Raw genomic sequence first — 15721 nt, 5'->3', positions numbered from 1 at the left:
CTGGCCAGTGATGAGATTAGATGAATGAATGGCAGGTTTGAGCCACAAAAGTGTCCAAACTGAGGGCTGCCGTGAATCTCTGAGGTGAGCAAATCCGCCAATAAGCGCAGGGCCCACCAATGCAGAGGGGGAACATTGTCGCAGTCTTAAGATGGTCCAAAAAAGGACAGCCAGATTAAGACAGTATCGAAACACAACTTCTGGTGGAAATACACTATTCTCCAACACACAACTTGCAGAGTTCCCCTATGAGTCAGTAAGGCCTAAATGGCACCAGTTCTTACTGATTTCGAGTTTAAATTATTAATTATTCCAGTTGCCCCTCTGATTTCTTTACCTCAAAGTTTCTCCTCAACTCATTTTCCTTTGACTGGCTTGCCAGTAAAGCCTCTTCTGCTCTGCACAGCTTCTGTGCAAGCTCATTGGAGTTGTTTTCCAATTGGTCTTTCACTGCTATTGCCTATGAGGAAAACACATCACATTTTATTTGTAGTCATATTTAATCTATTTTAAAAAATTAAAAATTCCTGATGTCCCTTTAAATGATGAGCTCCAAAGATATGTTATAAAACAAAGCAAAAAGAATAAGCTATCTTCTGCTTCCTCTTAAAGAAAGAGAACTTTGGAGTAACTGTTGACTTCTGCGTTGTATAACTAAGAGCAGAATTTGGCCTTAATCCTTGAAACTCAGCATGATGGCTTTAAAAAAGTACAATTAAAAATAGCCCAGATATCTGAAAAATCCATCCTCCTTTCACTGTGCAGTCCCGGGTTCTAGATTCTGTATCATACCAAAAACAGTACATATTAAGGTAACACAAATCTTTAACTCAAGACTGGGCAAGGATATGAAAAATATTTTCAGGCACATTTTCAAGTATATAGTTGTAATGTATAAATATATTAATAATTTAAGCAATATTTATAGTACAGTCTGTTAATCATTGGGAATGCTAACCAGAGCTTTCTTTTAAGTTCAATCATAAGGGCAGCAGATTTAACACTTGCTCTCAATTTTTTTTAATGTAACATATTTTATCAAAGCAAGCACCTATTAGGTTTAGAAGATGCTTCCCCATTCCCACTCAGTCCTCAACTGCTCATTTCAGAGGTAACGTTTAGGTGTTGACTGATGATCAGCTATCACCAAATATGCCATTGAACAGCCAACAAACAGAAAGCATCCATACCAAACTAGACTCAATTCTGTACAATCCAAATAGCAAGAGATTGACAAATTACTCTACCTTTTCCACTTACTATATAGTCAAGGAACAGGTTACATGTTCTTAAAAACCAGTATTTGTACACCTTAATTCCCCGTATTTATGGACCAACAAAGACATTCAGCTTGCACCTCTGTCTCCAGAACTACATTCTTCGGGGGAAAGGGAAATTAGTGTAGTGCTATGCTCAATCTTAAATTTATCACCTGACTTTATATCGCTATCTAAACCAGGAAGTTAACAAGACCGTAACTGTAACACCACCAAATTCTAACTGGTTTTCAACCTTTTTAATCTGTTTTATATCTGTCATAAGAGCTCTATAGTACTCCAAATTAAAAAGGAAGTAAATTCATTACCAACATCAAGAGAGGAAAAAAATGAGAATGAAATAATTTAGTTCCATTCTAGAAAGGAGTACGCTTTTCTGGATAAAAACCTTTAGACGTCCAAGTTTCAGTATGAAGCGAGTGTTTCAAGAGTAAACATGGAAAGAAGAGTATGTGTAGTGGTTAGCATTTTCTCCTCTGTAGAAAATGTTTGATTAATGTGCTCACACAGCTAGGATGACACATAGCTATGCCGGACAGCTATCGTGGACAAATTTAGAACCTCTGTATTACGTCAGTGTAGACCATGTGTATCAAAAATAAAAAAACAGTTTTCTATTAGAGAGTGTGGGTAGAAAAGAAGCAGTGCTCAAATCCGAACAAGTCTAAAGGGAACGGTTCCAGGGCATTACCCCCAAACTGCCTTTGGGCCCATCTGCTACCTCAGTTGACCTTCAATCTTGCATCAAACCAGCTATCACATGTGGCGATTTTACAGTAGTGCTCTCTTCCAGTTTGGTTTATTATCATAACACAACACTCAAACATACCCTTACCAGCCTCAATTATTCCTTTCCGTTTATAATGCCTCAAGTTTTTCCAGGTTTTTATCAGAACATGCCCATCCCTGCAGTCCAGCCCCTCTCCTAGCTGGGATTTCTGCATCCTGCAGGTCCATCAATGGAGGCATATCCCTGCACAGTTTCCAGTTCCTTGTAAATATCTTCCCCCCCAAAAGTCTTCTGCCTTAGAGTTCTGGAAAATTGTAATCTGTCCTCTTCACAGGCTCTCTGCCTGGGAACTTAGGAGAGAGAGTGTGTCTCTCTGAACTTTTAGGGCGTGGGGGGGGTCTCTCTCTTGAATGACTACAGGCTGCCATGCATCTAAACCAGCAGGCCTGGTTTAGATGCATGCTTCTGTCACATGACCCTTGTATTCATTCCCATCATACAGGGAGATGGGCTAAACCTGAGAAAAAGTGCAGCTGTGCCCCAGTCTTTTAATGGACCAGCTCACCCTGTGACAGGAACATAGCGCAGCTTGCTCTGACCTGTGATGTATTTAGTTGCACTTAAATATTAGTCATGTATAGATCTTTAAACACAAAAAAGAGGACAGTTAAAATTTTACATAAAACAAAAACTCAGCATCACCACTTCCATTTGAATAGTTCAGATATTAAAAATCCTACGTTGTCAAGTTCTGCCCGTAGACCATCGGAATCGTTCTTGGCTTGCTGCAAGTCCTGGTTGAGTTTCAATTCCTTGCACTGCTGGGCCACTGTCTGTAAGGCACGGAGCTGACGTAATACTTCCTAGAAATGTAGAAGATGGGGAAGGGGGAGGGAGGAGGGAGAAACACACTCCTGTTACATGTTTCTAGTCAAGTTACTATAACTATTAACACTGGAAAACATGGGGGAGGGACTGTAAATGGTTTCTGTAAATAGTTACTAATTACACTAAAGCCCTCTCTCACAGAAGCAAAAAGAGTTTAAAAACCATTTTTAAGTAAAGCCTAAATTCTGTTATGGCCACTAATGGCCATGACTCAGTTTGGCCAATCAGAGTAGCCTACTGAATCTGTTACACCAATACAGGTGGATCAAAAAAATACTAGCAAATAATGGAATGAAGCTTATATATCAATTCAAAAGTAGATCTCCAAAACAACATTGAGCAATGGGACTCCGCTCCTAAATGCTAACTACTAACACTACAGTAATGATATACAAGAAAAACTCAGAGTCCAAAGATAGAGAAACCACTATCGGACTTGTGAAAACAGGAAGCGTTCCAACAACCGTCACTGGTGGAAAGAAGGAACTGAGAGGGCATGGGGCCAGCAGGGCCCAATGTACCAGCGCATAAACACAGGGCTACAGAGGTTGCCAAAGCCGGCCCTAGGGGGCGCGCACACAGCAAATATGGAATCGACATGAGCAAGCACTCAAAGAAGAAGAATCCAATCTTGCATGCCTGAGGCACATATGCACCTAGAGTGGGATCTGCATGGACAAATACTCAAGGAACAACTTGTTCACTCTGGTAACAGCAGTCTGGAGGCAACTTTAAACTTGTGAAAAAATGGGTCTTGTCTTACCTTTTCCCGTTCTTTTCTTTTCTCTTCTAAGGAGCGACGATTAATTTCAACTTCTCTTTGCCATTTTTGTAGTCTTTCCATGTTTTGCTCCATCATTTCAGTCTATAAAAAGTTTAATCATAAATCACAGTGATGCAAGGGGAATATTTATTATTTATACTACAATAGCAATCCCGCCCCCGCAATCAGGATTGAAACCCCACTTTAGTAGGCACTGTTTAAAAAAAAAAAAAAAAAAAAAAAGACCACATACATACGAGGAAGTCATGGTCTCTGCCCCAAAACTGCTTACAGTCTTCCATGACCTAGTGAACACCCACACAGGTATTCCATCCCAAACTGATAACAGATTACACTTGGCTATAGTACAAGCGTGTGCTAAGTTTCAATAAATGAGCAGCAAAAACTAAAAAAACTAGAAGTGTTTAGGCACAAGAGATAAATTCAATGCAACTTTCAATTTACAGTGAATCAGCACATTGATTCAACTGAAAAAAATTAGTGAACTATTTTGAACAGCAAGAACAGAACAATTTTCATTGTTTGAAGTAGGTTAGACTGAAATTTTAAACTCAAAATCAATATGCTAAGAATTTCCTTTGTAGAGGAAATTCTCCTATTAGAAGTGTTTCAATTTATCTGTCATTTTATTAAAATAATATATTGCTTGTAATTTTGGTGGTTTATAAAGAACCAGAGTACACTGAAACCCCATTTAATAAATTTCCAGTGTAATTTCTATTGTGAAAACAATCTGCTGATAAAATAAAACAATTTTTTTAAAATAAAAATATTAATAAAATTCACCACTTATTCTCTCACCTTATTCTTGACTTTGAATATTCCAGTGACACCACTCCACCCCAAACTCTTCATATATTCCATATTTAATAATATAATTTGTAATTCAATTAGATTTTAAACTCATTTAAAGAAGCTAGACTGTAATAAGAAAAGCTCTTAACAGTCACACCTAGAGGTTATGGTGACAGAGCTATGCCAGTAACTCAGGTGATTTATAAGTAGCATCATTATGACATCAGAAGTAGCAACCAATCAATCTTTCCTCTGCAATTTGCTCAGTAACTCAGGTGATTCATAAATAGCATCATTGTGACATCAGAAGTAGCAACCAATCAATCTTTCCTCTGCAATTTGCTATCAGTCACTGAAGTGGAGAGGGCCTATTCACAGGTCAAAAGTTCTCATTCTTAAATTACTTGAACATCTGTAGACAAACATGGTAATAACACTGGATTGGCTCAATGTCCCTGGCCTCAACCTACTCCCAGCCAAGACCTTCTCTCGATGGGCTCCTTATAGAGGTAGCAAAGAACAGCCATTACCGTACCTCTCCAGAGGGAAATTCTTAACCCCCATTCATGTGATGGTATAATCTTCAGCATCCTGTAGATAGGATGTAGGAAGCAGCAGAATTTTCTAACGTTCTTAAGTACGCAGCAGAATCTGCATGCATCCATTAAAACCCTGACAGCAAAGGGTAGGTGACAACCATCACATCTACAGAAGACACATGTGGAGGTCCCTCTCTCCACGGCAACATAACTTCTTTGATCTAAGTGTGTATGGAGGGGCACAAAGGGGATGGGGAAAGAGTTAAGCTAAAGATAAATATGAAGAATCATGGAATCCATGACTTGCATGAGCTACAATGTTCTACCAAATGCACAGGAAAATTGTGGAGCTGCAGCAATTGGCAGAGGCCAAAACATTCAGCTGGACTTCCCCATGTTCTCAGGAATTCCTGTAGCCCCTCAGAGTTTCTCCACTAATCTCAACTCAGAGTGCCTGCAAAGTTCAGAAGCTCCACCAGAACCTGCAGTCCTCCTGGTAACAACAGAACCTGAGGAATACAGACTGGTTAACCCCTATCTTACTTCTAAGCACTACAATATTCCCTCTTACTTAGCTCCCCCATTGTTCTCTACATAACACCGGGGACTCTCTGCCAGCTTTCTTTCTTTGCATGGAAAAGATTTCAAAATGTCTTAAAAAAATAATCAAGAAAATCCCCAGGCAGAAACCAAACCAAACAAATCATTAAAATCTGTGAGTAAAGTTGACAGTACATGTAAGTGTTTTTTTAAATTCATAATAATGCTGCAGTTATTAAAAACAAACAAAATCAAGTATTAGAAAGCAAGGTAATTCTGAGTTAAGATCAAAATAAAAGACAGACTAACATTTAAAAGTAGGCAAGTCCCTCTGCCCCTAAAGCAGGGGTGGGCAAATTTTTTGGCCCGAGGGCCACATCGGGGTGCAAAACTGTATGGAGGGCTGGGTAGGGAAGACTGTGCCTCCCCAAACAGCCTAGCTGCTTTACATATTTCCACAACAGAAATATATCAGCCATGATGCCTAAGCTCTGGTAGAATAAATACTGAATGAAGCAGGAGAATCCATATTAACCACTTATTAAACAGGCCCTCACACAGTCATCTATGCACCTAACTGGATGAAGATCTAAAAGATTTCATCCTTTGCAAATTAACATGCCAAAGCACGTCTGACATTCAACATAGAGAGCATAGCAGCAGCCTTAGAAGCGGGTGGTTCAGAGAAAAATATAGGCAGATGAATCTGCTAGTTCAGATGGAAGTCTGTGACAACTGTCAGTAGGAACACAAGATGTGTCCTAAAGACGCTTTGTCCGGACATAAGATAGCATAAGTTGGGCTTTGAGCAGGGAGTTGGACTAGATGACCACCTGAGGTCCCTTCCAACCCTGATATTCTATGATTCTATGACCCAGGGCCTGAAGCTAGTCTCATTGCTTTACCCATTAAGTACATCTGGAGCAGGGCTTCTCTAGATTTGCAGGTCCTGCAAGTGAAGGACTTGCAAATAGCACATTTTCCAGGGATATTCCCCCAGACAAAATAAATATTTTAAACGCTAAACATTAAAGGGTATAGTGCCCTTGTATGATGGGCAGGATGTAAATCCAGGGGACTTAGAAGAAGCCATCCTGGCACCAGAAAGAAATAGCTATTCTGGTTAAAAAAACAAAATGCCAATGGGCAACAACTAACCAGTCCTATCTATACTATGCACAAATTTGAAAAGAGCCAGTTATTTTGTTAGCACTGCTCACTGCCCATGTTCTTCTCGAAGCCAGGAGGCATGAGAAGAACTGAGTGGTGGCTGGCCTGCTCCACCCTTTTATGCCCTCGGTGCAGGACATGAGGCCGCTCAAGGTGCATGAGACTCTGAACCTGGGTGAGTGGGGTACATTGCACACCATCAGCAAACTGTGCATATGGATAACCACTCCAAGGGGAAAAAGTTACAAAGGGATAGCAGTGGTCTGTTCACTAAACCGATAATACACTGCCTTTTACAAATTGTCCAGAGCCAGTACAAAAAGCCCTTGATCAAAACACCAGTTCAGTATGGAGACTTAATCTTGCAAACTCTTATGTGAAGGACTTGAAAACAACACATTTTCCAGGAAGAAAGATTAGAGGCTAGAGTCACTGACGAGGTAGAGTTGAGGTTGTTTGAGAGCCTTAATGAGACATTTCCAAATTTTTAAATGTTGGGTTGCGATTTACGTTTAACTTAAAAATACAGGAAATTCAAAGTTAATACTTGTTAGTTTTAATTACTACAAATTTATTGTAAGGCACTCTCATTCTTAACTCGAATTTACCCAAGTATTTAGCCTGCGATAGTTTAGAATCCAAGTAACTTTCCCCTGAATTTATGGTAGTTTAGGCTGAAAATGTTAAACTATATGACACTGTCTCTTTAAGGTCACAATTGGTCACCAGATGTCATTCTTGCTCTATGTAATATTATTGGTAGGGACTACGATCCATTTTGGTCAATTATACCGTCATAGGATTTTAAAAACCATAAATTTCATGATTTCAGCTATTTAAATACTTGTTAGTTTTAATTACTACAAATTTATTGTAAGGCACTCTCATTCTTAACTCGAATTTACCCAAGTATTTAGCCTGCGATAGTTTAGAATCCAAGTAACTTTCCCCTGAATTTATGGTAGTTTAGGCTGAAAATGTTAAACTATATGACACTGTCCCTTTAAGGTCACAATTGGTCACCAGATGTCATTCTTGCTCTATGTAATATTATTGGTAGGGACTACGGTCCATTTTGGTCAATTATACCGTCATAGGATTTTAAAAACCATAAATTTCATGATTTCAGCTATTTAAATCTGAAAGGTCATGGTGTTGTAATTGTAGGGTCCTGATCCAAAAAGGTGGTGTGTTTGTGTGTGTGTGGGCGGGGGGGATGTCACAATATTATTGTGGGAGGGGGGGTTGCGGTGCTGCTACCCTTACCACTGAGCTGCTGCTGATGGTGGCGCCGCCTTCAAGCTGGAAGGCCGGAGAGTGGCAGCTGCTAGCTGGGAGCCCAGCTCTGAAAGCAGAGCTACTGTCAGCAGCAGCACAGCAGTAAGGATGGCATGGTATGGTATTGTCACCCTTACTTCTGCGCTGTTGCAGGTGGGGCACTGCCTTCAGAACTGGCTGCCTGGCCAACAGGCACTGCTCTCCGGCTGCCCAGCTCTGAAGGTAGCACAGAAGTAAGGACCCTCAATTTGAGAAACACTGGTCTCCCCCATGAATCTGTATAGAATAGGGTAAAAGTACACAAATGACCAGATTTCATGGTCCGTGATGCGTTTTTCATGGCTGTGAATTTGGTAGGGCCCTACTGGAGAAGTACTGTACTGTACTGGGCTAGCTTGATTATCACTTCAAAAGTTTTTTTTCTCTTAATTAATTGGCCTCTCAGAGTTGGTAAGACAACTCCCACCTGTTTATGCTCTCTGTATGTGTGTATATATATCTCCTCAATATATGTTCCATTCTATATGCATCCGAAGAAGTGGGCTGTAGTCCACGAAAGCTTATGCTCTAATAAATTTGTTAGTCTCTAAGGTGCCACAAGTACTCCTGTTCTTCTTTCTACTGGAGAAGATGTTCCAGATCTTCAGTGAATCATGCCCGAAGGCATGAGGCTGCAAGATGTTAAGTACCTGCTAACAAGTGCTTGGACCCTTGCAGAAAATGGCAAGCTAATTAAGAACTTAAGGTTGTCCAACATAATGCATACTTTCAATTCATTATCCTCAGGATGTTCTAAGAAACATTATTCAAGTATCTTGAATCTTGTCAATATGACTGAATGTTTGACACACACTACTGCTAACAATCATTATAAAAGCAGCCAGAAGAGGCCTGGTGCAACATGGTACAGTACCTGGGCAGTACCTTGATCATGTTGTGCTGTCATTCTATTCAATTCATCTCTAATTTTGTGCAAAACAGAATCTTTTTTCTGTGAATTCCAATTTTGTTTTCTCCAGCTGGCGTTGAATTTCTTGAAGTTTGTTCATATGGAATTTCTTTTCTTTTTCTTGATCTTTTAGCAGATGTTCCAGTTCTTGAACTCTAAAGTTTAATTCTTAATTTAAAAGAAAAAGGATTAATATGATGCCTTCTACTTAAAAAGGTATTTACTGTATTAGTACTTTAAAGCAGCCTACACATTCTAATTAGTCTATCCCTGCCAACACCCCATATTTATCCATGCTTTGGAGTGGGTGAACTAATGCAGTGAGATTCTTAATCAATAATTGATCAACAATTCATTTGAGCAGCTGGGTCAGCAGCAGCCGCATTTATTTTTGATTTTTGTCCTCCCTCTACCCCTTCAGCAGCTGTTCACACCCCTGCCTCATTGCCTTTGCATTTCACTTTTAGACCTGCATAACCTCACAGAGCATGTCCTTCTCTGTGCGCTTCCTCTTGGCTCTGACAGTGACCAGACAGCTGTGGAGGTGTTAGGGAGAATCTTGAGGAGAGCCCCACTATCAAGGTTAGTGATAAACACAGAACTGTTAGGTGGAGAGGAAGGGAGGCAGCCTTCCCTGACATAACTGTCGCAGCTACTCAGATTTTCCCACCCTGTACAGCATATCTATGTGGATTGCCTCCAAATTACTAAGGCATAATCAGGGCCAGCTTTAGGCCGATTCAGCCGATTCGGCTGAATTGGGCCCCGCACCTAAGAGGGCCCCGCAGCTGTCCACTCCGCCCCAGCTCACTTCCCCCTCCTCTCCTCCCCTGAATGCTCCGCCCCCTGTTCCTCCCCCTCCCCTGCTTCCCGCAAATCAGATGTTCACGGGAAGTCTGAAAAGAAGCAGGGGCAGGCGGCGGCAGCAACAGGTAAGGGGGGGAAGGGGGCGCGAGGAGGGCTCCTGGGAGGCACGGCCCAGTCCGGCCCCAGCCCAGGCGGCTCTGGCTCCAGCCCAGCACGGACCCCGGGGTACCGGCCCCGGCCGAGCGCGCCGGCCCGGCCCCATGGCGCCAGCCCGGCCCTGGCGCCGGCCGAGCACCCCCAGCCCCGGCCCGAGCGGCTCCGGCTCCGGCCAAGCGGCTCTGGCTCTGGCTCCGGCCCAGCTCGGGCCCCGGGGCAAAGGCCCTAGTTCCGGCCGAGCACCCCCAGCACGGCCCCACAGCTCCAGCCCTGGCCGAGCACCCCCGGCCCCGGTTCGCACCCCGGGGCACCGACGCGGCCCTGGCCTGAACACCTCAGGCCCCGGCGGCTCTGGCTCAGGCCCCGGGGCGCCGGCCCTGGCCCCAGCCGAGCGGTGCCGGCCAAGCATCCCCGGGCCAGCTCGGGACCCATGGCTCCGGCCCCAGCCGAGCACCCCTAGCCCAGCTCGGGCCCTGGGGCACTGGCCCGAGCGGCCCCGGCCCGAGCCCCTCCGGCCCCAGCGGCTCTGGCTCGGGCCCCATGGCGCCGGCCGCGTCCCCAACCGAGCGCGACGGCTCGGCCCCGGGCCAAGCGACTCCGGCCCGGCCCTGGTGGCTCCGGCCCGGACCCAAACCCTGCGACCCCAGCCCGAGTGGGGCCCGATTCCTGGGGGCGGGCCCCGCTCTTGCTAAGGCCGGCCCTGGGCATAATGAGTGCTAGACCTTACATGAAGAGTAGATCAGGATTTCTTAACCCAATGCCTTGGGGAGGGGATGGGGTTCATTCTGATATAGAAAAAGGATAGTATTTCATCAAGACAACTGCACTTATTTCAGGAAGTCATGCTCCTTGATGAGCCCAAAGTGACAAAGAAAGAGCTGTTTAAGAGGTCTTAGTCTACCCATGGAAGTATGCAGTCATGCTGTTTTCTGTTTTCTCCTCAGAGGTCCTGGAAAAGTGGCACGGGGATGTGCCATATCACGGTGGGCTGGCCATAGCATATCTTCAACATAATGTTTGGGAAAGTCTTACATACTACTCACTGAAAAAAAGTTCTGTGAAATTGTGCCCACAAACCAGAAAGCTTTGTGTGTAAAAATTAACAGGCTGCTCTGTCTGTACCTCATAGTACCGCAAGACACCAACTGATGGAGTGCCAACTCATGTGTGTTTACTTGCTTCCATTCTCGGCTTCTGCTATTGATGCAGTTAGAACCTTCCCAGTAAAAATCGTTTTCAGTCATTTATTTAATGTGATAATCACTTTCACCTACCATAATCTCCCTTCACCCAAGGAGGAAACATATTGGTGCATGTCATGGCTAGGTATGAAATAGCCCCTGGCTGTCACCCGCCTTGCTGTATCCCTCCTTGTTGTCCCCCTCCTGGTCAGGGCCAGATACCTCTTGTTCATCCATTGCTCCAGGGAGGGATTTCTTTCTCCTCACCAGAACACACTGAGTATCTACAGAGTTTAAGGGAGGAGGTAAGGTCCTTCCAGAATATAGCACCCAGCTCACTATGAGAGAGGTCATGTAAAATGTAGCAGGGAACAGGAACAGATGTTGCTGTGAAGAAACACACTGGCATATAAAAGTGAGGTAAGGACAACTTCCAGGTCGCTGCATCCAGGGCCGGCTCTAGGATTTTTGCCACCCAAAGCAAAAACAATTTTGGCCATCCCCCCGTTCTTTAATTACCCCACCCCCGGCCCCGCCTCAACTCCGCCCGTTCCCCAAATCTCCAGCCCTGCCTCCTCCCCCCAGGCTCTCAAGCCTAGGAGGGAGGGAGGGGGAGAAGCGGCACCCACGCCGCAGCCTCTCGGAGTCTCCCCCCATCCCAGGTTTGAGAGCCTGGGAGGGAGGGGGAGACCCCGAGCCGCAGCGGCGCGCGAAACAGCTGATTCGCGCGCCGCTGCTCCCCCTCCCTCCCAGAGAGCCTGGGAGGGAGGGCGAGTAGCGGCGCGCGAATCAGCTGTTTCGAGTGCCGTGGCAGCAGCAGCAGAGGTGAGCTAGGGCGGCCGGGGCACATTTTTAGGGACGGCCTTCTGGTGCCGGCCATGCCGCGCCTAAAAATGTGCCGCCCCAAGCACCAGTTTGTTTTGCTGGTGCCTAGAGCCGGCCCTGCCCCTCTCCTGCTCTCTCATTAACAATAAAAGCTCTAGTTGACCTTTCACTCCTAAAGCTACTGAAAACTTTATGAAACTGTAAATTGATCACGTTGTTGGTCTTTGTAACTTCTTATAGGTTTAGGAGAAAGATTTGCTCTGTAGTGAACTCAGCAGTCCCTGTCATAGCTGCTTGGTCTATTTGCCAGCACTTGCAGAGGCACTATCTGATGAAACAAGGCAGTGTGACAGACAAGGAACTGATATATATTAATTTATGAATATTGATATGGAATAATGGTTTGAATATTGTAAATGACCTAGTCAATCAGGTAGAATGATTGTATAACTATGTTGGGTTATTAGAATTACCTGTATGGATCTAACTTAATAGGGGGTAGTGGGAAAAGCAAACAAGAAAGCAACACAATATATCTAGATAAGAACACACCACCAGCACACATTTTAAACTCTGCAACAAACTATCATCTCCAAAGATGCTGTCTCCATCAAGTTGCAAGCCTTTTTTTGCCAACGCTAGGAGCCTTGAAATGAAATAAACACTAAAGAGTTTAAAAGTACTTCTCACGGAAAGAAAGGAGTGTCAGCAGCTGTTTAGGAAGACAGGTAGAGAGAGAAAGATGCTGTAGAGGGATCCTAAAGAAGTTTTCCTTCCCAGATCCAGGGAATGGTAAGACTTAGGGAAAAGCCAGAAATGCTTTCAGTATATTTGTTGTTTTAAGAGCCATTTTCTCTTAAATGTTTTTGTTCAAAATAAATAATACTTTGCTCTAAGGAGGCTGTTCACTCCCAGTCACTGCTGTCATTGCTCGTGGAGAGAACAAAACTTCAGAGACTGAGCCTAAGTCAGACCTGCTGAGGTCTGGTTAATGCCTGGGGACTGCAGCCAGGGCCGGCTCTAGGCACCAGGCACCCAAGCACATGCTTGGGGTGGCACCTGGTAAGGGGCGGCGGGGGGAGCGCAGTGCGGCATTCCGTGGGGGGGGGGCGCTCCGGCGGCGCAGCGCTGGGGGGATGGGCTCCGGTTGCGCAGGGCTCGGCGAGGGGGCGGCGCGGGTGCGGCGCTGGAAGGGGGTTCTGGCGGCGCTCGGTGGGGGGCGGGGGCGGGCTCCGGCAGCGCGGGGCTCGGCGCTGGGGGGCAGCGCGGGGCTCAGCGCTCGGCGGGGGGTGCAGCGTGGGCGCGGCCCTGGAGGGGGTTTCCGGCGGCGCTTGGCAAGGGGCGGGGGTGGGCTCCGGCGGCGGGGGGCGTCGCGGGGCTCGGTGCTCGGGGGGGGGTTCCGGCGGCGCTCGGCACGGGGGGGGGGGACGGGCTCCGGTTGCGCAGGGCTCGGCGAGGGGGCGGCACGGGCGCGGTGCTGGAAGGGGGTTCCGGCGGCGCTCGGTGGGGGGCGGGGGCGGGCTCCGGCAGCGCGGGGCTCGGCGCTGGGGGGCAGCGCGGGGCTCGGCGTTCGGGGGGGGTGCAGCGTGGGCGCGGCCCTGGAGGGGGTTTCCGGCGGCGCTTGGCAAGGGGCGGGGGTGGGCTCTGGTGGCGGGGGGCGTCGCGGGGCTCGGTGCTCGGGAGGGGGTTCCGGCGGCGCTCGGCGCGGGGGGGGGTGGGCTCCGGCACTCGGCGGGGGGGTGGCTCGGGGGGGGCGGCACTCTGGGGGGGGTTCCAGTGGCGCTCGGCTGGGGGGGGTGGCGCGGCGCTCGGCTGGGGGGGGCGGCGCGGCCCGGCGCTCGGCGGGGGGTCTGGGGGGCGGTGCTTTTTTTTGCTGCTTGGGGCAGCAAAAAAGCTAGAGCCAGCCCTGACTGCAGCCAAGGCCCAGTCTCGGAGTGGGAGAATTGCATGACTCCACTCAAAGCCAGGTGACAGCTGGAGGCCTAAAAGCATGAAACGGATGCACTCGACAAGACCAGAGGTCAGGGATGCAGTTTGCCTGGGAACTGTGACAGACAGCGTAAGCTGTATTAGGCTAGCAGGGTTAGGGAGAAATACAGCTTTCTGTCTGATGTAAACAATAATCTTCATTGAGGTAGTAAAGAACTCCCCGTAGCTTCATTACAGCTGAGTCCTGTCTCTTCTTTTACACGAGGGATGCTCCAGGCCCAAATAGAAACACCAAATTCAGTTCTCCTTGAATCCTGAGGAAGTCCCAGTTTGGGTCTACATCTGAAAATAACTGTTCTAGCCAGGAACGGCGCTAATGGAGGAACATGAGAGTGTCCAACAACCCAATCCCAAATATGTATCTATAGGGGGATGTGACAGGGAGGCATCACACCCTCTACATTATAAAGTTTGCTGGCACATCAGTGATTGTGTTGGTACACTTAGAAATCCTCCAGAGGCAAACAAAATCAGTTACCAGTATTGTGCATTCCAGATTTTTGTATAGATTTATATTTGTTGTATTGTCCAGAACCACTGTTCTACAAACAAGGCTCAGGACCTTGTGTTTATTTGTGGCCTGCTCCTCTCTGCATAGTAGGCCCCTGTTGACACACAAACTTTCCAGTGGAAAGAGGAGGGGAAATTAAGATGTTCTGTGTTATCAAGGGGCTTATAAAGGGGATGGGTGGAGAAGAGGAAATCAGAACTTTTACAGATGAAGTCTGCATCTGACCCACTAACCTCCTGTCTCACCACACTCAGCACCTTGTTTAACTTGCAATCCTGGATTAAGCTCTTACCCTCTGTAACATATTGCTGGGGATACGCAGAACTGTGAGTCACTGTGTTACCTCTCTGCCTGAGCAAGAATGAGAGTCACTGTGTTACCTCTCTGCCTGAGCAAGAATGAATTTTGCTGGCAACTAGAGTGTGTGTCAGCTCCCTGCCACACCAGCCTGTCTTCCTCAGTAGCAAACTCCTCAAGGTTCGCCCAGCCCAGACCTTGCCTAGCAGATAACCATCAGTGATCTCCAGCCCCCCAAGCTCCTCAAAGATGTTTCTCTGCAATGCACAGCCCCTACCACTGTTCATTCACAGAAGAGATTGTTTGCTGCTCTGTTAAAGAGTCAGTATGTCACAGCTTATTAATTTAACTGAGGTAAATACTCCCTTCCCTTCAAACACAGCGCTGAATTGGTTTCTAGTAAAAGTGAAAAGTTTATTAACAGAAGAGTATGGATTAAGTATATCAAGTAAAAGAGATAAAGGTAGAAATGGTTACAAGCAAATAAAAGTGAAAACACACATTTAAAAGTCAAAAACTTAATCTAGCAAGATACAGTCTTTGTTCAAGATACTTTCTCTTACCCCTAGTCTCCTTTCCAGCTTTTTACTGCCTGGCTTGTCCTGGCCAGGACCCATCACAGAGATCAGATCACTTGGTTTAATTGTCTCCTTAAGGTGCAGGATCAAGATGGAGAGTCTCTCTGTTCTTTCTATTCCCAAAGGGATGTCTTCGTTTTACAGGTCAGAAAGGTGTCCTGGGACTCAGTCACCTGTCCCCCTCTGGGGTGCAAGAGCCAGGTTAATTCTTGGTCTTTCAAGTTCAGTCTCAAGATAACCCCCACTGCTTTAGCTTGGTAGTTTTGTTTATAGCTAATATGTAAAAACTGAGATAAACCCACATTCATTTGTCCAGGATGCACCTGTTTATCACCTTTACCTAGGCTAACCTGTCTTTGTCTTAAACTTCTAGTAACATTATACAGATGGAATTCTAACTTCACACAAAGTTAACACACACATTTTA

General features: G+C 46.0%; 1 protein-coding gene across 1 annotated transcript; it reads right to left on the bottom strand.

Annotated features, from left to right (window-relative positions):
- Positions 1 to 307: 307 nt before the first annotated feature.
- On the bottom strand, positions 308 to 9010 carry LOC128833799 (centromere protein F-like). The gene is made up of 4 exons (XM_054021949.1): positions 8926 to 9010; positions 3659 to 3760; positions 2748 to 2870; positions 308 to 460 (listed from the first exon to the last, which is right to left on the bottom strand). The coding sequence occupies exons 1-4, from the start codon at positions 8932 to 8934 to the stop codon at positions 308 to 310; spliced, it is 387 nt and encodes a 128-aa protein (XP_053877924.1). The 5' UTR covers positions 8935 to 9010.
- Positions 9011 to 15721: the final 6711 nt, after the last annotated feature.

The sequence above is a fragment of the Malaclemys terrapin genome, chromosome 3, assembly GCF_027887155.1.
Source record: "Malaclemys terrapin pileata isolate rMalTer1 chromosome 3, rMalTer1.hap1, whole genome shotgun sequence".
Lineage (NCBI taxonomy): Eukaryota > Metazoa > Chordata > Testudines > Emydidae > Malaclemys > Malaclemys terrapin.
Note: the sequence above shows the minus strand (reverse complement) of the source record. Positions and strands in the feature narration are given on the sequence as shown.

What these genes read in the sequence shown, in the direction of transcription:
- LOC128833799 (XM_054021949.1), bottom strand. An exon ending in AAAGAAAAGAACGGGAAAAG is followed by an intron (nt 2,871 to 3,658) that starts GTAAGACAAGAC and finishes CTACATTTCTAG; the next exon opens with GAAGTATTACGTCAGCTCCG. An exon ending in TACGGGCAGAACTTGACAAC is followed by an intron (nt 461 to 2,747) that starts GTAGGATTTTTA and finishes TTTTCCTCATAG; the next exon opens with GCAATAGCAGTGAAAGACCA.